At 37.1% G+C, this 21,761-nt stretch overlaps 1 protein-coding gene across 3 annotated transcripts in view; it reads right to left on the bottom strand.

Moving 5' to 3' along the window:
• Positions 1–21,761, bottom strand: part of LOC116286800 (ubiquitin carboxyl-terminal hydrolase 9X) — a 38,908-nt gene that overhangs the window by 13,255 nt on the left and 3,892 nt on the right. For 2 of the 3 annotated variants that reach the window (XM_031693381.2, XM_031693382.2), the window contains exons 4-37: positions 21,628–21,740; positions 20,724–20,850; positions 20,294–20,409; positions 19,947–20,013; positions 18,823–18,921; positions 18,658–18,743; positions 18,524–18,572; positions 17,835–17,924; positions 17,658–17,720; positions 17,067–17,156; positions 16,118–16,222; positions 15,390–15,488; positions 14,966–15,079; positions 14,713–14,829; positions 9,529–9,679; positions 9,167–9,254; positions 8,565–8,616; positions 8,366–8,437; positions 7,960–8,063; positions 7,564–7,678; positions 6,902–6,997; positions 6,000–6,232; positions 5,652–5,780; positions 5,060–5,171; positions 4,716–4,853; positions 4,235–4,355; positions 3,713–3,843; positions 3,357–3,419; positions 2,401–2,492; positions 2,067–2,310; positions 1,181–1,306; positions 799–858; positions 449–555; positions 240–348 (exon numbers count right to left, since the gene is read on the bottom strand). In XM_031693381.2, coding sequence (XP_031549241.1) covers positions 240–348; positions 449–555; positions 799–858; positions 1,181–1,306; positions 2,067–2,310; positions 2,401–2,492; positions 3,357–3,419; positions 3,713–3,843; positions 4,235–4,355; positions 4,716–4,853; positions 5,060–5,171; positions 5,652–5,780; positions 6,000–6,232; positions 6,902–6,997; positions 7,564–7,678; positions 7,960–8,063; positions 8,366–8,437; positions 8,565–8,616; positions 9,167–9,254; positions 9,529–9,679; positions 14,713–14,829; positions 14,966–15,079; positions 15,390–15,488; positions 16,118–16,222; positions 17,067–17,156; positions 17,658–17,720; positions 17,835–17,924; positions 18,524–18,572; positions 18,658–18,743; positions 18,823–18,921; positions 19,947–20,013; positions 20,294–20,409; positions 20,724–20,850; positions 21,628–21,740 — 3,678 coding nt within the window. The remainder of the gene's footprint in view (positions 1–239; positions 349–448; positions 556–798; positions 859–1,180; positions 1,307–2,066; positions 2,311–2,400; positions 2,493–3,356; positions 3,420–3,712; positions 3,844–4,234; positions 4,356–4,715; positions 4,854–5,059; positions 5,172–5,651; positions 5,781–5,999; positions 6,233–6,901; positions 6,998–7,563; positions 7,679–7,959; positions 8,064–8,365; positions 8,438–8,564; positions 8,617–9,166; positions 9,255–9,528; positions 9,680–14,712; positions 14,830–14,965; positions 15,080–15,389; positions 15,489–16,117; positions 16,223–17,066; positions 17,157–17,657; positions 17,721–17,834; positions 17,925–18,523; positions 18,573–18,657; positions 18,744–18,822; positions 18,922–19,946; positions 20,014–20,293; positions 20,410–20,723; positions 20,851–21,627; positions 21,741–21,761) is intronic. The other variant, XM_031693383.2, reaches the window with a different exon arrangement.

Genomic DNA, 21,761 nt, shown 5'->3' with positions numbered 1-21,761 from the left:
TGTGCCCCCTTGCTGCCTTAAGAATGTGGAAAAAAGTGACTCCAATAAGATAAACCTTGACAATTTCACAGCTGAACATGCTGATATACCCCTGTAGAAATTGTTTCTTTGGAATGAACAGCAAATGTTCCTGGGGGTTTTGAAGCTATGAAGGTCTATACTAGAGAAGTTGTGTGTGCAACAAGTCTATATTATATTATTACATAACTATGTAGTAATATTAGCGATGGAAAACTAACCATTAAAACTGTAAATAAAAGAGTAATGAAGAATACGATTGGTCTGTGTCCGTTAGAACATCTGGTAGCCATTAGAAAGAACTGGTCTGCAGCACTGTACCGAACAGATCTGGTGAAATAAGACAAGTATTTAATACTTTTCTTCAAACAAGCACCATAAAGCAACTTTTAATTATTTTGCACACATCTAGCTACAATGAATTTATTACCTGCTCTGACAAAGAATGAGTACATCTATTACAAAGCACTGCCAGGTCTTATCCTTACTTAGAGAATCTAGTGCACTTGGGCATAACGCCAAACACACAGTCAGCACCTGGGGGAATAAGTGAAGATATTAGCATGGCTTAAAATAAAGGCTGAATATCAGAATGTCTGGCCAGAACTGGGACTTGTCTGATCAAATCTTTGCCTTGCCGGTTATTTTGATCAGTAACATTGACCCAGTAACAAGGTATGACCTTGCTGAAACTAGTTTGGCCTGTGATCATAAAAGGCGAAAGATCAGCCATTAATGGAAGTGTAAGGAGAATAAACCACCATACAATACTAAACCAACCTCAAGTGCTTCTCTGGCTAGTTCTGCGTCACTCTGGTCTAGTATTTTACCAGTACCAGGCTGAAAATGATAAGGAAAACACATTCAATAATAATAATAATAATAATCTTATTACTTATATAGCACAAAAATTCATTAAAATATATGATCTAATGTGCTTATTCACGTTACACCTCATCAATGAATATGTTTTGTACCATTTCTGCACTGTATTATCATGTGCTAGTCCAATGTCTAGAGATTGGAGTGAGTTTGAGAAAGAAAATCTAAAATAAAGTTGAATGCAACTCAATTTGCCAACTTGTCGTGGGTGACTGATTCATATTCCCTTTTTAATCATTAATCATAATTAATTTTGATAATTAATAATAAACATGTGTACCTTTTCATATGCCTTGTGTATTTCATCATTGGAACCTTCTAACAAACGTAACACTCCTCCTCCACTGACCCAGGCTATTCTCTGGATAGACTTAATGACAGTCAAATCTGGGACACTAGTTGTAGCCTATATGCAAGAAGAAAGATTTAGAACAAATGAACTATATTTTACTAATAGAAATGGTTGATTCTGATTAGTGATGCTGCTACTGCTGTTGCACATTACTTCCATTACTGTGCAGATACTCCAACCAGGAACACTAGATAAACTAGTATCATTAACCAATCATATTGCGGCGACATTTAGTTCAATATTTTTAACCAGCCAATGAGATAGCACATTGATATAATGTGATTGGCTAATGATGTTATCACTTCAATCTCTGTCTGTTTTACTAGTATCTGATTGGTCAGTTCCATTTAAGTGGTCCTGGTGAGAGTGTCTGCACAGGAATTTAGAAGCTGATTATTTTGGAACTGAAGAAGGAAAACTGGAGAACCAGCACCAACAAATCACTTTAATCAGTTGGTAGATCTAGTAAAAAATCATGGTTCCAGCTTACACAATAACAAGCAGCTAAATTTTATCTTTTTTCGAGGATACTACAAAGATAAGAAGGATTTTTTCCTGGATTTTTATGTTGCCTTCCTCCTCTTACTGATATTAAACTAATGAAGAAATAGAAAATGTGCACATGGCTGTGTGCAGCTTTAACAAAGCACACAGGATAAGCACAAAGTATAGTGGATAGGTTTGAAGCAAGTGAAAGTGCACAGGTGTGCGGTGTGCTCTCAAGAAGCATGATCTCCCAACCAATCAGAACTCAAGATTTATGACAGTTATTTTGTAATAATAAATTATTTCATTAAAAATAAGAGTGACTTACTGCTTCTCCCATTTTGATAGCCAGTCTGACTGCAACATTCTTCAGCATACACTCTGTGTTAGGGTTGGGTATGTACATCAGGGCTTGCTGTAGTACAACAGCAGCATTGTGTACACTGGCTGAGAATGGCATCTGCGCTGATGGGTCTGATGAGTTCATTGCTTCAGCAACAATGTTGACTTGAGCGTGGCCAATCACAGTGAATAGCAGCTTGCTCAGTTTCATAAGGGTGTTGTATGCAGATCTAAGTTAAATGGAAACATTTTCATTTTTAATAACTAAACTTCAAAACATGAAAACTTACATCAAACGAACAGAATATGTATTTACTTACCTTTTGGTATACATATCTGCAGTTTTGACATACTCAGTATTCGTAAGCATGCTTATTACACATGGCATGCCGCCACTCTTAAGGAAATTAAGCTGAAATTCAACAAGGGATAAGAAGATTATTATTTACAAACAAGATGCAAATATTGCATATATTTATTAATAGTAATTACATTAACTAATATGTGACGAACACCCTACATTTCATATTCTGACTGCGTTACCAGCGTGGTTGGTCCTTGTAGTGTAGTGGTTAACACATCAGACTGGAATACCGAAGACATGGGTTCGAATCCTGCCAAGGGCATTTGATATTTTTCTCTTATTCTCTCTACTTCATTATATACACACCGAACGCATAATTTATTACTACTATAATATGTGATGATTGCATTAAAATTCCATTTTATCAAACTGTAAATGACCTCCAGGTTGATCTAGTCAGGGCACAACTAACTCACAGAACAAATCCTTAAACAACCTCTGGACTGATCTAATTTAAGGGCACAGATAACTCACAGATTACTCAGAAATCAAACCCTGAAACATCCTCTGGGCTGATCTAATTCAGGGCACAGATAACTCACAGATCAAACCCTGAAACATCCTCTGGGCTGATCTAAGTCAGGGCATGGATAACTCACAGATCAAACCCTGAAACATGCTCTGGGCTGATCTAATTCAGGGCACAGATAACTCACAGATCAAACCCTGAAACGACCTCCAAGCTGATGTAAGTCAGGGCACAGCTAGCTTACGAACTGAATTTGAATTTAGCATGTTTTTGCAGAGGGAGAAGAAATTGAGAACATAGAAAAAAAGCCAAGGAACTAACAAAGTCTACTGACATGTGATGCTGGGTCAAGGAATGGAACTCAATACCCAAGACATGAGAGGCAAGTCCCTTAAGTAAGGAAGATCAAGATACCAGGCATACTAACAAGATAAAAGATTTACCTGGAAATCAAAAACCTGCTCTTGTATCAAAGGACATGCTGGCATAATAAGAGCATAAACAACCTGAAACACAAAGAAAAGTAAATAGAATGCAGTATTCTGAATAAAACATGCTATTTAATAAAGGAGCTTTTCATTTGATGCAAAAAATATTAGGTTAAAGATGTAAAATGAATCATTTTTAGGTTTTTTCATGTTAGTCCATGGGACATTCCTCCTTCAGTATTGCGTTATTACTTATTGGTAACACTGGTAAATCACCATTACTTGCATTGCTCTTTACATACCTCTAGATTATAAAGGGCTTGCATAGGTGATTTGGTGAATCACCATTGCTCGCATTTCCCATCACATACCTCTAGATTATAAAGGGCTTGCATAGGTGATTTGGTGAGGAATATTTTCTCCAGGTTTTGCAGTGAATCTTTGGAGCCTTGATCGGCATGGTCATGACATATTGACTTGACCTGTTTCACAATGTGCGCATCTATGATAGAAATAGTTATTGACATTAACAGCTGTCAGACCACCACCACCAGCAGCATAAGAATCAGTATCATTATCATATCTTTATCATCTTCACTATTATTATCACCATCACCATCATTGCCATCCATACCTCTATCCTCACCATCAACATCACTATCATCATCATCCCCTTCACTATCATCATCATCAACATTCCTACCTCCATTATCATCCTCCATCATCGCCATCATCATCACCATCATCTTCACCATCATCACCTTTCATATCTTCATCATTATCCTCCATCATCATCATTGTGTGCTAATCATTACCATCACTAAGTGCAAGCATCATTACATTGATTGCCCTCAATGATCTTTACTGTTCAATCAATAAAACCACCTTCTTACCTGATGGAATCAAGTCTAATAATTGTTGTACTCTTTCTCTTAGTTCTGAAATCCCATGTTCTATCCCATGATCAGCCAACTGAATAAGGTACTGTAAAAACTGGTGTCTTTTGGACATTATCTGAAATATGAATTAAAACACATTAAACTATTGATCATAAAAAGAAAACAAATGGAAAAAACAAATGGAAAAATACCAACGAAATTGAAGAAAAGGGAAAAACAGATGGTAGAAAAGAGAGCAAGTGAGAGAATGAATGAGAAAATAGGAATAGTAAAAGAAAAAGAAGAACAGAAAAAGAGAATGCAACAAAAAAATGAAAAAGAAAAAGAAAAATGGCAAATTTTGCTTGCTTCTTCTCTACTAAATCTAACTTCACTTACAGCAATTACAATGAAGCCATCTCTGAGAGCAAGGGGAAAAATTACTGCTCAAAACCTTTATTTCTCTTTACTTTCAAAATCACAGTAATAATCTTACCACTCCTGGTAGGCAGTTTTCAGCATCCAAGTTTGGTCCATCTAGAGCAGCTGCAGTCGAACCAGTCGATGACTCTGATGATGAGTCTGGTGATGATGGCATAGAGTTGCTGACTGGGCCAATCTTGGCTGTTATCAGCTGTTATTGTAAAAAATACGATATAACGAATCATTATTGTATTATCTGAAATGCCCTCTGGGTTGATCAATGATCAGGCAAATTGGGGAAGACCCAAGACCTAAGATGTGGATGCACCTCTGTTATACCACTCTTGATTCCAAACATCAAAGAAAGTTTTCGGGACAGCTAAAGGAATTTCGTTTTGGAGAGGAGGAGTCACTTACTGTTCTGTCCCTCAGTGGAACTTGAAAAACCAATCTTCTATCATCTGATGGACAAAGAAGCTCTCCGTTGACATAAAGATCGATTTTTGATGCTTGGGTGGTGGGTCTTATCCTGGAAACAAGCAAAATTGTAAAAGCTTACAAATTGAAATATTTTATGGCCATCACTCACTGTTGGGGGATCTTCTGTGAGGTTCACTCCACACACACTATAATTAATACACATCACTGTCTTGACTCACAAGTAGATTTTTTTATAGAAGGAAAACCAGAGAAGCAAGATAAAAACCCTTGTGGCAAGGGAGAGAACAACACATCTAACAATATTATTTTATCTTACACATTGATTTTCATGGTAGGAAAAACTGGAGAATTCACACGGCAAAGGAGAGAGCCTTTTAATGTGCAGTTCCAAAAATTATCCATACCCCCCTCACCCCCGGAAATTCCAATTTTCTTCCATACAAACTCTGTAATTTTTGTCCTTTCTCTGACCTCCCTACTCTTCGGAAATTCCAAATTCCTCTATGGGGTGGGTATGGATGATTTCTGGAACTACACGATCAACATTCATGGTTGAAAAAGTTGTTACCTTCCAAGAATCTGTCGTCTTATTGATGCTAATGATTCATGTGCATGTGACCAGATTTCAAATTCTTCACCTTGTCGGCCATGTGCTGGGAAACGTATTATTAACGAGACATGTTTCCCTCTACAAGATCTAAGATGAAAGATCATTCACATTAACATCAGTATACCAATGTGAATTTCATTAAAATAGGTAAAAAAATAATTGTAGTTTGCATTTGAAGCAATTTGTGGAAATACCAAGATAATACTGTTTTATGCTAACAACTGCCCTATTAACTCATTTTTTATCAGCAATCAATGTAAGCAAAAGTTTTCTTCGACAAGCAATTATTTCAATCAATGTTTTTACCTTCCATGTGGAAGAATGGCTCGTTCTTCCATATGATCATCATCACATTCTGAAACATATTCCCTGAGGACAGTAAGACAGCGCACGACTTTGATGGCTTCACCTTCAGCCATTGCTTTGCTCTTTTCAATCTTGATGTCCTCCTCAATGCCTTTGGATGAGGTTAGCAGTACTTTGGCTGATTCTCGGATGCGACTTGTGCAAGCTTGAATAAACTGATCATGGATCTCAACCTGTGATACATGGAGTGGTTTAATAGTAATAATCAATAACGGGAAGTTCTTATATAGTTTAGTGGTTGGTGCTTGAACTAAGATGTGAATCCTAAATGTTAAGTTAGAGCTCAGGTCTGGTGACAACTGTGTTGCAATCTGGAAATCACTTTTATTTAAGTGTCTAGTCGTTCTAGCACTTTCGCACTAATTGGGGACACTTTTTGCTCACACGCACTACCACTACATTTAGTATTCTATGCACGCAACGCTCAGCTCACATGTTGATTTTAACAGAGGGAGAAAACCAGAGAACCTGGAGAAAACCCTCGTAGCATATGAGAGAACAACACATCAAACAAACTCAATTCACATGTGGCAACTGCAGGGCTGGAACCAGCGACCCAACCCGCTGGACTCACAGCAGTGAAATACAACGCGTAAGCCGTGAATGCCACCCATGCTACCCAACAAAAAAAAAAAAAAAACTCTCACAATCTCTCTCTCCCTCTCTCTCTCTACCAACCAAAGGTCAGTCATTGGTCATGATTAATCTCAATCACACCTTCTGGCTTAACATTACCAGTCAAAATGACCAGCAGGAAAAATATTTGACCAGATAAGTTCCAACAGGCCATTATTTCAAGCCCTCCTTACTATGTTATGTATGCTTATGTTGCATCAACTTACCTGATTGGCTCGTAAATTGGGCCCTAAGTTTGTAAAGGTTTCTTTGAGCAATTCAATAGCTCTGTGTGCAATTTCACCACTGCTATGCAGCACAACCTATGAAAGATTTGAATAGAAATTTAGAGGTAATGAAAACAAGGATACAAATACACTTAGGGCGCTTTCCATCAAGTCGGAAGACTGACCAGTTCAAGTGACTAGTTCTCAAATGTAAGTTGACCAAGTTCTAAACACTAACAAGAACTGACCCACAATGTTTGAGAACTGGATGCTCAGACTGGTCGGTTGGACTTAATGGAAAGCAGCCTAAGCTGTTTAGTGTGCTGCCTGATAACAGCTGGTTTCACACATTTAACACTCAATTTTAGTACAGAGTGAAACTTGAATGATAAGAGAGGTCTATATCTTAATAAGCACTGTTCTTAAAAACATTTTACAACAATCACTACCCAGAAAGGGCTCTTCCAAGAGGTTCACTCCACACACTACCATGACATTGATAAGAGTGGTCCATTAAGAGCTAAATGAGAGGTCTATAGCTTCATAATCAATGTTCTTTATTTACAAAAAAAGAAAACTTAACTCCAAATGCACTACCACTTCATTGACAAGGTTGGTGTAGCTGTAGTACATACATTCAGTTAAACCAAAGTTTTACTAACCTTCCACACATAGTCAATGCCAATGAGATTCAAATCTTCCATCATATATGATCTCCTTTTAGACACAAGCTTGCCCTCTTTGACATTCACAGCTCTAAAAAATCTCTCAAAACATCTGTAATATAACCAAACCATATTAATACAACAAATAAAATTATATTCATAAAAATCTTTGTAAATCTATCTTTCAAACCATGGGTGGGGGGTCTAAGTTGGGAATCCAACTTTTTTTCCAAGTAGTAGGGGTCCGGTGATCGATGGTTCTTTTAGGGTTAAAAAGATTTCTTGTCTGAACCTTTTAAAGGGTTCCAACTTAAAAGTCAGTTACATAACATGACTCTGTACTTATTAGGGTCAACTTTTATTTATCTGCTTTGTAGGGAATTATCATCTTACCTTATTCCATTTTCTGTCAAATAGACAGGGTCTAGTTTGAGAACATTGCCTTCAAAAAATGACAAGCTAATGTCTGGATCCAAGTCTGGTTCGTCACCCATCAGCTGAAAATAACATTATTTTGATCAGCAATCATGATTATATGATGACAATGATGATGATGATGACAATGATTATGATGATGATGATGATGATGATATTGACACACGATGATGATGATCACAATATGAATGCAAATGATGATTGGTAAAGATGACGCATAATGATGATCATAATGATGATCATAATGATGACAATGGATGATGATGATGCATTATAGAGTAGTAATAATGATCAATACATGATGACAATGATGATGATGAGAATAATAATGATTATAATTAACACTGATCACGTGTCGACATACCTTGGAAAACCATTTGAAACAACATTCTCTATCAGTAGGGTAGATAGCCTTCTCTGCCAAACACTGCCAAATCTAACAAGATATTTTCATACACAATCAAACGTCATCTTAACCAGAAATTCCCTTTACTTTGATTTAGGTTAATACAAATATAATCTTATACTAAAACAAAATTATCATGAAGTCCTTGAGTCCTTACCAATTTAGCTTGTGGTTCACACAACCATAGCTGACCATCCTTCAACAGAAATCTAAAAAACAAATTCATGATCTTGAAACTGCTGTTCATTTACTGCACCCACAGTATTTTACAGCGTAAGGAACATTTTAAAAAGACTTTGAAGCTTTGAATTTCTTTGAAACAAGCTCTGCACAACTAAAAAAATTGACAACCAACCTCCCCCTAAGGCCCAAGGCCTGCGTTATGCACCAAATTGAAATATGGCAACACTTTTAGAATACACTATTGTTCTAAACTGACTAGCAATGGACTAGCATCATGTTCACATGGAAACATAAGAGCATTTCCACATGTATGAGAGGCTAGTCAGTGCAGAACAATAGTTATTCAAATTGGTTGCCATATTTTGATTCAGCATATGCTAATAAAATTTTCACAAAATAAAGTAACTTGTTACTCAGGCATGTTACTTCCCCAAGGTAGAAAATCTCTAGAAATCACTGAGATTATAGTAGTAACGGCTTGCTACACACAGCAAAACCTAATGACATGCTCAAAGAAGTCTGAGTGCTTGATATTCAAGGTTCTAGTTTGATATAACATGAGAAAATATTATTTACTTGAGGAAGTTCAGCCTGTCCTGGACTTGCTGTTGGTGGTTGTAACGTCCATCTGGTATTACGTCCTGTGAATCCATCTCAGGTTTGCCTAGCAAAAAATGTTCCCTTGAGCATTATTTCTTTTCTTACTGATAACAGGGAAAGGCCACATCACTTGTCATTCCCTTGAGTATTATTACTTTCCTTACTGATAACAGGGATTACATTTAATACATGTGGGTTCTAACTGACATAGTTGTCAAAATACTGAGGCCCATAAAAAATACTTGCTATCCTAATATAACCACAGGCAGGCAGGACACACAATCCATGGCATGCACATAGGAGAAAATATCTTGATATGGACTGGGCTACACTTTTACCTGTGACTATTACTCGTACTTTCTGCATGTATTTAGCCAGGTTATCAGCTACCAACGTCACAAGGGAGTGAGTCTGTTGTAGCTTATTGATAACTTCATGTCTGTAAAACACATGGGGGTTTCGTTGTACATGGGAATAATTCTGTGGAGCCTACATCAAGAAAATATAATTCACTGTTATTAAAGCCCCACACTTCGTTAGGGAATACCAGCATAAAATAAGTATAAAATAATTTTAATGTTACTCAAACCAGCCACTAAACCATTGACGTTCTACCTTCTACAAACACCTCTATATTTAATTCCGACCCTAGTTTTTAATTCCGCCTGTCGTTATTTGACCTAAGGATTATGCCTTCTATTGAGGCCGACCTAAATACTTGGGGTGTTGTTCGAATGCCCAGATCATTAGGGGAGACAAAATTTGGATAAGCGCAAAAGACCTAATGACAAGGGCTCACCATTGTGGACCCCTTATGAGTAGGCGTTCTGGCTCAAGAAACCCAATGATTAGGGCAAAAAAATCAGTAAACGATACTGTACGTGACAAATGCTTCAATTAGCAGGAAGTTTGTTATCAGAGTTTACAGTCCGCGGTATCTATCTAAATTATCAAACTGGCCTAGGAAAAAATAATCTTAGTTTGTGGATTTCTGTTTGTTAATAGGAACTGTAAAACAACTTCAACTACATTTTCTTACCTTTTATAAGCTTTTACTGTTTGTGAATGAGATTGCTTCGGTTTGGCGCGAAAGTCGTAGTTGACACAAGCCAGTGTTCAAAAAACATCTCCTTAAGCATCTCCTTAGCTGCTTAGTCTTTGCTTTCGCGGATATTTCTCCTTAAACTGATGAACTCACAGTATATACAGTCATGTAGTTGGACAATAACTACGACTCACTCATGTACATAACTGATCGTTGTTGGCTTACCTGACACCATACCGAGCCATCCCGTGAACTGAACTGCCGTGTTTCTTTGAAATTCGCCTTCGTCGCCTTGCGCTGATAATCATTATATCCCTGTATTTAGCTTCTGACCGTACCGATCGCTAGCAGTTCTACTACACGTACAAAAGGACAAGTCAGATCGACCAACATATTGACTTCTCAAGAATCTGCTTTCGCTTTATCGTGTTTGAAGATTAGGACTCACGTCGTCAATTAACACTCAATTACGCCGACAACGGTGTTTCATATTACCAAAGGGCTTTTCATTTCAAATCTATTGTTGCCGTATTGTTAGCAGACTATTTACATGATTCTCAAAAAATTAGAGAGATTTGAAATAAGATTAATAATAAGAATATATAATACCAAAAAAAAAAAAAAACCCAACAAACAAATTAATTTTAAAAAACAAATTGAAAAGACAAAAACTGATATGGTACTTGAAGAGCATTACTACATGTAGTTTATATCGTTGCGCCTAAATTTGCATGTTTTCAATGCAATGCGCTGAACGATCCCTGAGACTAGCCAGGAGCGAGGACTTACAGGCTTAGACATGCCAAAACGGAGATTTCTTGATACGTTTAAAAGATCTCTTAAACAACTCGCTGTCCTCAGCAAATTAGCCCTATACGTAAGGCCTTACGGACAGAGACTTAATACACGCTAAAAAGATACCTTGACAAACTCACTATCTTCAGCCGGTAAATTAGCCCTATACGTAAGGCCTTACGGACACAGACTTAATACACGCTAAAGAGATACCTTAACAAACTCACTATCTTCTGCCGGTAAATTAGCCCTATACGTAAGGGCTTACGAACAGAGAGTTAACACGCTAATACAAGATCTCTCAGCCAATTCACTGTCCTTAGTAAATTAGCCCTATACGTAAGGCCTTACGGACAGAGACTTAATACACGCTAAAGAGATATCTTAACAAACTCACTATCTTCTGCCGGCAAATTAGCCCTATACGTTAGGGCTTACGGACAGAGAGTTAACACGCTAATACAAGATCTCTCAGCCAATTCACTGTCCTTAGTAAATTAGCCCTATACGTAAGGCCTTACGGACAGAGACTTAATACATGCTAAAGAGATATCTTAACAAACTCACTATCTTCAGCCGGTAAATTAGCCCTATACGTAAGGGCTTACGGACAGAGAGTTAACACGCTAATACAAGATCTCTCAGCCAATTCACTGTCCTTAGTAAATTAGCCCTATACGTAAGGCCTTACGGACAGAGATTTAACACGCGGTTAAAAGATCTCTTAGCCAACCCGTTGTCCTCATAGGGCTAATTTACTAAGGACAACGGGTTGGCTGAGAGATCTTTTAACCGCGTGTTAAATCTCTGTCCGTAAGCCCTTACGTATAGGACTAATTTACTAAGGACAACGGGTTGGCTGAGAGATCTTTTAACCGCGTGTTAAATCTCTGTCCGTAAGCCCTTACGTATAGGGCTAATTTACTAAGGACAACGGGTTGGCTGAGAGATCTTTTAACCGCGTGTTAAATCTCTGTCCGTAAGGCCTTACGTATAGGGCTAATTTACTAAGGACAACGGGTTGGCTGAGAGATCTTTTAACCGCGTGTTAAATCTCTGTCCGTAAGCCCTTGCGTATAGGGCTAATTTACTAAGGACAACGGGTTGGCTGAGAGATCTTTTAACCGCGTGTTAAATCTCTGTCCGTAAGGCCTTACGTATAGGGCTAATTTACTAAGGACAGTGAATTGGCTGAGAGATCTTGTATTAGCGTGTTAACTCTCTGTCCGTAAGCCCTTATGTATAGGGCTAATTTACCGGCTGAAGATAGTGAGTTTGTTAAGATATCTCTTTAGCATGTATTAAGTCTCTGTCCGTAAGGCCTTACGTATAGGGCTAATTTACTAAGGACAGTGAATTGGCTGAGAGATCTTGTATTAGCGTGTTAACTCTCTGTCCGTAAGCCCTTACGTATAGGGCTAATTTACCGGCTGAAGATAGTGAGTTTGTTAAGATATCTCTTTAGCATGTATTAAGTCTCTGTCCGTAAGGCCTTACGTATAGGGCTAATTTACTAAGGACAGTGAATTGGCCGAGAGATCTTGTATTAGCGTGTTAACTCTCTGTCCGTAAGCCCTAACGTATAGGGCTAATTTGCCGGCAGAAGATAGTGAGTTTGTTAAGATATCTCTTTAGCGTGTATTAAGTCTCTGTCCGTAAGGCCTTACGTATAGGGCTAATTTACCGGCTGAAGATAGTGAGTTTGTTAAGGTATCTTTTTAGCGTGTATTAAGTCTCTGTCCGTAAGGCCTTACGTATAGGGCTAATTTGCTGAGGACAGCGAGTTGTTTAAGAGATCTTTTAAACGTATCAAGAAATCTCCGTTTTGGCATGTCTAAGCCTGTAAGTCCTCGCTCCTGGCTAGTCTCAGGGATCGTTCAGCGCATTGCATTGAAAACATGCAAATTTAGGCGCAACGATATAAACTACATGTAGTAATGCTCTTCAAGTACCATATCAGTTTTTGTCTTTTCAATTTGTTTTTTAAAATTAATTTGTTTGTTGGGTTTTTTTTTTTTTTTGGTATTATATATTCTTATTATTAATCTTATTTCAAATCTCTCTAATTTTTTGAGAATCATGTAAATAGTCTGCTAACGATACGGCAACAATAGATTTGAAATAAAAAAGCCCTTTGGTAATATGAAACACCGTTGTCGGCGTAATTGAGTGTTAATTGACGACGTGAGTCCTAATCTTCAAACACGATAAAGCGAAAGCAGATTCTTGAGAAGTCAATATGTTGGTTGATCTGACTTGTCCTTTTGTACGTGTAGTAGAACTGCTAGCGATCGGTACGGTCAGAAGCTAAATACAGGGATATAATGATTATCAGCGCAAGGCGACGAAGGCGAATTTCAAAGAAACACGGCAGTTCAGTTCACGGGATGGCTCGGTATGGTGTCAGGTAAGCCAACAACGATCAGTTATGTACATGAGTGAGTCGTAGTTATTGTCCAACTACATGACTGTATATACTGTGAGTTCATCAGTTTAAGGAGAAATATCCGCGAAAGCAAAGACTAAGCAGCTAAGGAGATGCTTAAGGAGATGTTTTTTGAACACTGGCTTGTGTCAACTACGACTTTCGCGCCAAACCGAAGCAATCTCATTCACAAACAGTAAAAGCTTATAAAAGGTAAGAAAATGTAGTTGAAGTTGTTTTACAGTTCCTATTAACAAACAGAAATCCACAAACTAAGATTATTTTTTCCTAGGCCAGTTTGATAATTTAGATAGATACCGCGGACTGTAAACTCTGATAACAAACTTCCTGCTAATTGAAGCATTTGTCACGTACAGTATCGTTTACTGATTTTTTTGCCCTAATCATTGGGTTTCTTGAGCCAGAACGCCTACTCATAAGGGGTCCACAATGGTGAGCCCTTGTCATTAGGTCTTTTGCGCTTATCCAAATTTTGTCTCCCCTAATGATCTGGGCATTCGAACAACACCCCAAGTGTTTAGGTTGGCCTCAATAGAAGGCATAATCCTTAGGTCAAATAACGACAGGCCGGAATTAAAAACTAGGGTCGGAATTAAATACAGAGGTGTTCACAGTATTTTTTTGTCATAAGAAAAATACCCACGATCTTGAGTGATTGGGATTACAGAATTATGTAAATAGAGGGATCAGTGGAGAAATGCTCATATTTCATTCTGATGATGGCTGTTATGGGAAAAGCCGAAACTTGTTCAACTACATGTTAGAACTGTAAAACGTTGCAAGACATTATGTCTACAGCACATGAAAATCTCAAAAGTACCATGTAGTTGTGTTTTGTTTTCAAGGAAATTAACCTCATGATATATTATTTGTAGAAGGTGAGTACTCAGCAATAGGCCTTTTCTGAGTTCAATAAATAGGATGTATTGTTGTCTAGCTGTGGTACAAACAACACCACATAAGGCATGATAAACAAAAGATGATTGTACCCAAGCTAGACCACAATGCACCATGTTCGCTATCTCAGAAAAGGTCTACGTCCCACAAAAAGAAATCTAGATTTTTTTGCTTCCATCAATCTTTTTTTTTAACGAATTCATACTGTTGGAAATTTGATTAACAAAAGTCAAAAACCCATGGATTATACCATGTTGTCTGGGTTGTTACATAATAAGGAAAATGCCCGTAAGTCATGTAGCTAATTACCTTTGCAGTTATTGAACAAGTATAGCTCACCTCATAAAACAGCATGCAGATTTCCTTGATATGTTTGAGTGCCGGGAGAACCCATGTGTCATTACGCAGCTCTTCCACACACCTATCTATCCACTGTGTTTTTTGGGAGTCACGATCCTGATAAAACACGAAACCAAAAGTGTTGTAAAGTACATCAATAAGACACAAAGAGGTTAATAAAATGAAAAAATGCAAAAATGGGATGGGACAATACTTGACCAGTAATTGAAGAAAAGGAAGGTTTGATGTGTACCTGTACCTGGGAACAGCTGTAGTCCAGTATCTTGATGTGCGCGCTGAGTGCCAGGTCCATAATATCAGTAGGCACATCATCACTATGAGTAAGACTCCATAGAAGACCAAGAACCTGTCAATAACAAAGAAAAAAAGAGTTAGTTTTGGGTGGAATGGGTGCCTACCATGCTTACTCTGTGTCATTCATGTTTGAGGTTGCTGGTTTAATGCTTGGATAAACCACATTTATGTGAGCTGAGTTTGTTTGATTTGTTGTTTTTCTCCCTTACCACGAGGGTCTTTCCCCAGGTTTAGGTTCTACGGTTTTCCTCCCTCATTAAAAACTAACGTGACAACGAGGACTGCGAGGTAATGTAGTGTTAGTATAAAGTGTGAAGTGAACCTTGCACAAGAGTCTCCCACATGGAAAAATGAAAACAAACCTTGTGAGCCATGACACCTTCTTTGTCATCTTCTGCTAGTCTTCTGATGAGTTCAAGTAACTTTTCTCTCTGTTTCTTGCTGGCGTGAGCCCAGCTTTCCTACAAAACAAATAAACTTTTTGAAAACATGGAATCAAGGCATTGTTCTTTAGCTCTTCCTGATTTTACTTTCTATGGCAACGTTGCCAAATGCTCTAGTTCCAAAATTTCTGTCCCTTGGGGTTAACCTACGCTGTTCCAGCAAAGATCTGTGAAATTTCAAAATGTTGGTATTGCAAAGTTGTGCATTCTTTACTTTACTGTTGATATCTGTGAGCATTAATTGGATGCAGTACTAAGACTAGCTCTGAGTAGATGAGTCTGTAATCAAACCCGGGGAGGGGGAGGGGGTACTCTTGCCAGTTTAGGGTAGGGATGTGCAGATGAGCCCACTGAACCCTGACCCTGTTACAGAGTAAAATCGCTCAAAATCATACCCTGTTCCGGTATTGCTAAAATGGAAACCCTGTTCCAGAGAAGAGAGAGCATGATTTCATATATCCTGTCCCAGAGTGAGCACAATTTTATATACCCTGTTCCATAGTAGAATCACTGAAAACCATACCCTGTTTGGCGGCATGTACCTGTATACGAAATATATGGGAGTACCCTCTCCCCCCCCCCCCCAGGTAATCAAGGAATGCAGCGACATTTATGAAAATGAAAAAAGGCTAAAGAATTGAACGTACCTGAAAGCAGGAAAAAAGATGATCTAACTGGTCCGCGGAAAAATCCCAGGCAAGTTTAGCTAGTAGATCATGAATATTCTTGATAATGGCATCATGTTTACCAATCTGAATCAAAAAAGGGAAAAAAATATTTTAACAAAAATTTGCCCCGTATTAATGAATAAAATCGCTTTTTCTGTGCTTTGTTCAGTAAAACAGGATGCAGCAAGGATGCTTCTCAGACTCCTCAAGTGCTTTTGGTGCTTCCTAAGTGCTTTATTATTTTTTGAGCTGAGTAAGGAAATTAGCAGTTTTATTCATTCTAATTTAGAGAAGGAAAAAATCTGTTAGTAGTTTTCAATATTGTCTTCTTAAACCCCTTTGCAAAGTTGGCTGTGCTCATGTGGTTGGCATTAGCAATCATGCTCTGTTCACTAATACAATACAGTTCTTGACCAGTCTGAGTGCATGTACTATCTAAGCTAATGTTATAATAATACAGAATAAAATCAGATTATTTTGATAATTATTACGGCTGAAGGCTTGGCAAGAAAATAGGACTTTTAAACGTTGTGGATATTAATCTTTTACTATATTCAAGAGAGCATAAATAAGAGAGGGAAAATTTGCCATAAATTTCCAGTTTGACTATTTTCAGTAGCCAGAAGCAGCTTAAATTTCACCTTACTCTACTCCCGTGCATTATTAACTTGCACGTGCACGTGCCCTTTCCATTCCGTTTTTAGTGATCATAACTATCAAAACAATAAACGGAAGGAGCGCATGTGCAAGTTGATGACACATGGGAGTAGGGGAAGGGGAAATTTAAACTGCATCCAGTTACTAAAAATACCCCAACTGGGAATTTACATGTCGTAAACAATAACATTTACAATAAGAAGTTTCCCTCTCTTATTTATGCTCTCTCGCTATATCATACTATTATTACATATTAATAATAATGCAATACCTGAGCAGCCCAAATACTGTCAAGGTCCTTGAGGGATAAAGCTTTCTCTTTTATTATAAATCGAATAATTTTTTCTAGTTTTTCCACATACTGAAAAGAAAATATAACAATTGGTGCATAAGAATGAAATTGCTCAATCAGTGAGTGAGCTGCATTGGTGTTCCTAATGAAAAAGTAATGATAAAACGTTAAATTTAACACCCTAAGAGATGAAAAAACTGACGTTTCGGATGCTAGTCCTTTGTGGGAGTAAAGGAACAATTAATGTCAATTAAATGGCCAACCAAAAATCTATTGGACAGTCCAACAAAGTTAAGTGACAAAACCTATTGTTATAGTGGTTGGTACATTAATATAATGTTTTATGGGAACCTAACATGGGCAGGCCCTGTGGGGGGGGGGGGGGGGGGGCAGTCACTAACTTACATTGACTTTAAAAGCAACACAGGCTTTTTCTCCACCTCAGAAATAATATTATATATGTTGGACAGTAGTGTATGGTACATAATTATTGCTCGAGGAGACTCAAGGAGAATCAAATGGATGATGACATTACATCCACAGTATTAATGGCAATTTATTCGCATTTACCTGAGGTTGGTGAAGATTATCTTTCAGAACAATAGACAGAACATTATTTGATTCAATCCATTCCTAAAAATACAAAGACTTTGAGTAAACCTTTCTTACAGTGATCAAAGTGAAACATATTATTAGCAGAAAAAGTGTTATTATAATATTTAAATATCAAGTACTTTCAATACTTACAGCCATTCTTTCTGCTGTTAACCACTCCTTATCATCGACAGCAGTATGTGGATGGGTGTAGTACGATACACTCGATATGACTTTATTAATCTATTAGTGATAATAAACCATATATTAATCAATAATCTAGTACAGTCAATGGTGGTATAGGTTGCTATCAATAGACGTCACTTCCGGTAATAGCTCTTTTTTGATGGCTTGTAGAATCCTGGTGGTTATTTTGATCTCTTGTTTTCTGGTTTGATGTCGTGAAAATAGTCAAATACAATAGTTTGAGGACTTACTTTGATATGTTTTGACTTAGCATCCGCTAGTTGCCCCCCAGTCAACCGCTTGTTTGCCCCCCAGTCAACTCCAAAAAGTCGTGATTGATAGTAAGCAATATAGTAGATGGTTGTTACATGAGGGAATGTCTGAGTGTTGAGCCCACAACCATAAACCAAGGAGAGTTGTTGTGTTAAAGGGAAGACCAAAAGTTGGCTTCCCTTTTAGCTGATTGTTGATATTAAATTTTTGTTGTTGTTGTTGTGGTTGCTGTTGTTAATTTGTTGCTGACAGAGCTGAGGTCAATATGATACTGATTTCTCTCTCTCCTGATTGGCTAAATCCTCTTTTATCTTAAATTTTGTTCAAGTGGCCCTGGTTAGTGTGTCTGTACAGTAACTATTACAGTTTATAAGATGTTTTACCTCATTAAGTGCATTCATCTTCCCATTGAATGAGGAAATCTGTAACAGTCTGTAAAAATTGAAAGAAAGATAAGTATTGGATAACAGTCTTTAGAATTCTGCTGTTTGCATGGGGAAATATAAAGTTTACTGACCTAAGTATCATCTTAAGTCTAAAGATTTCCAGTTGTTTACGAATATCTTCTCTGTCTTCTATTCTAGTACCAAGTTTCTTAAGAGCCTAAAAAGGAGAAGTGGGAAAGCACTGTTAAGAAGATAGTACTTCTCCAATGTCTGGAGAAATGTTTGGGAATATTTACTTTGATGATAGAGGAGAGAGCATCATTTTTAGCCTCATTTTTGGCCTCCTTTTTGAGTTCTTCATCTGATAAACCTTCTAAGAAATCTGGAACAAATTTCTGATGAAGAAAAGGTTACAGTATTTTTAGCGTGAACATTAATTAGATTATCATCACTGTCGTCATATATCATTACAACCATCATCATCATCATCAACTATCATAGCCATGTATCATTATAAAAATTACTATCACAATCATCAATCATCATCACCACTACCATTATCATCACCATCACTAATCATCATTATAATTATCACCATCACCAACATCATCATCATTAACACCACCATCATCAATCATCACCATCTTGATCATCATCATTACTATTATCATTGTCACCACCTTCATCAATCATCATCTACATCTACATTTTATTTAGTCAGTAAAATTAGATATCACACCATATATCACCATCATCAATCATTATATGCATTAATCATCATCAACACCATCACCATCATTAACACCACCATCATCAATCATCATCAAAATAACCATCACCATCATCATTATAACCGCCATCATCAATCATCACCAACATCATCACTATCATTACCACCATCATCAATCATCACCATCTTCATCACCATCATCATCATCATTATTACCACCATCATCAATCATCACCAACATCACCATCATCAATCATTACCACCATCATCACCACTATCATCATTATTACCACCATCATCAATCATTACCACCATCATCACCATCATCATTATCATCACCAACATCATTATCATCACCAACATCATCACCATCATCAATCATCACCATCATCATCACCATCATCATTATTACCACCATCATCAATCATCATCATCATTATCATCACCAACATCATCACCATCATTACCACCATCATCATCACCATCATCATTATTACCACCATCATCAATCATCATCATTATTATCACCATCATCATTATCACCATCATCATTATCATCACCACCATCATCAACCATCATTATGCATTACCATCACCATCATATCAAGCCTAAAATCAGTTATCCTTATACTATAATATTACTATAACTGCCATTCCCCCATATGATAATGATGGTAAAATACTACTTACTATTATAGGTAGAAAGTACTTTTCAACAGTTTGTGTTGTCAACACTTCAGCACAATATCCAAATGGCCTAAACATCAATAACTTTGGTCAAAATACATCATAAATAACCATAATATTAAAAAAGCTGATTCTTTGCATGAGTCTCTGCCATATGTTAAACATTATCTCAAGCATTACTGGTAAGCAAAGAAATGACACTCAAGGGAATAACACAGGGTCTGAAATGGGAAGACATTGCAGCAAGGCTGAAAACATTTCTAGTAAAGAAAGAAATAATACCCAAGGTAAGGACACAAGGTAAGAAATAGCAATGAACCTAGAAATTAAGTAAAACTAGAAGAACTTACTTTAATAATGCTGATAATAAAGGAACATTGAGATTATCTTTGCTGCACACTCTGTCTTGTAGAATACCAAAACCACCCAAGGAACCAAACCTGTTGACCAGGTCGACAAGCCACCCCTGTTGATTAAATAGATAGATAGGAAATGAAAAAATGAGCAAGTATGACAAAACAACATCAAAAGCAAGAGATAGAGAGGTAGAGCAATGTGAATGGACTAGAAAAATGAGCAAGGGCAGCAGAGCAGATTTTTTTGTACTTGTATAAATAACCACTGAATGTCATTCCAAACATCATACCATGATGATGGACATTAAGCTTAAAAGTTCAGTTATTAAATTTCTAATTTTAAGGTTGTCAGAGTAGTTTATCTATAATAATGATACCAATCTACAAAGAAACACTTAATTCACTTCTCTATTGCTCATGTTACCTTTGGCGGTCCTGTTTCTGGTGACTTTGCGTATACTTCAGTATTGTTATCAGAGGTATTTGTTGATGATGATGAAGTACCCTGAGATAAAGTCTCTGATGGTCGGGCTCCATTATAATCATTAAATCTATAAAACAAAAAACACTTTTGTTAAGCTATCTACAGCAAACTTTATCATTTAATATTCCTAATTTTATGGGGTTGTACTTAGTAGCCAAGGGACAACAAACTAGAGGCTTTCATTCCATGATAGAATAAGCCAGAAGCGAGATGCCCTTTTACCCCCGTCTCTAGACCATAATCCTTTTCACATTGCTTTTGTTCTTTAATTATGACTATTGTTCCTGTATTCTCTAAGGAATCAAAAATTTTAATATGAAAGAATTTTAAAAACTATTATGGTATAGAGTCGGGGGGTAAAACGTCATCTCGCTTCAGGCTTATTGGCACTTTAGAAAACGAGCAAAAGACTGGGGCAAGTTTTGAATTTTAATCTCATTAGAATTTTTTTGTCATTCGAAAAAGTATCTCAACTTTAGTAAGTCTGACAAATTTGAACATAATTGGATGAAAAGAACCAACATTATTGACTTTCAAAAGTGTTGAAAATTTACGAAGAATGTATGGTTACAGGGGACAGACTTTTGAAGGCTTGTTCTAACCTTTTTACTCACTCACACAAACTATCACTACATTTAATGTTCTATGCACACAACGTTCAACTCAAATGCTGATTTTCATGGAGGAAGGAAACAGAAAAACTCGGAGAAAACCCTGGTAGAATAGGATAGAACAACACATCAAACAAACTCAATTCACATATGGTGTCCACAGTGCTTGAATCTTTGGAACAACAGTGTTGAAAGACGATGCATTAGCAGCGTACGCTATCTATTCTAAATACCTTGATAGAGGGTTGAATACCAGTGACAGTAGATCTAGCAGAGGAAACCAATCCTGAGGTAGTTTGACTACACATAATTCAATTAGTTTTTCTGTGTTCTTCAGGATACATTTCTAGAAAAAAAAGTAAAAACA

This window comes from Actinia tenebrosa, unplaced genomic scaffold, assembly GCF_029948245.1.
Source record: "Actinia tenebrosa isolate PJP-AT-01 unplaced genomic scaffold, QUT_ActTen_1.0 PGA_scaffold0__85_contigs__length_37466705, whole genome shotgun sequence".
Taxonomy (NCBI): domain Eukaryota; kingdom Metazoa; phylum Cnidaria; class Anthozoa; order Actiniaria; family Actiniidae; genus Actinia; species Actinia tenebrosa.
Note: the sequence above shows the minus strand (reverse complement) of the source record. Positions and strands in the feature narration are given on the sequence as shown.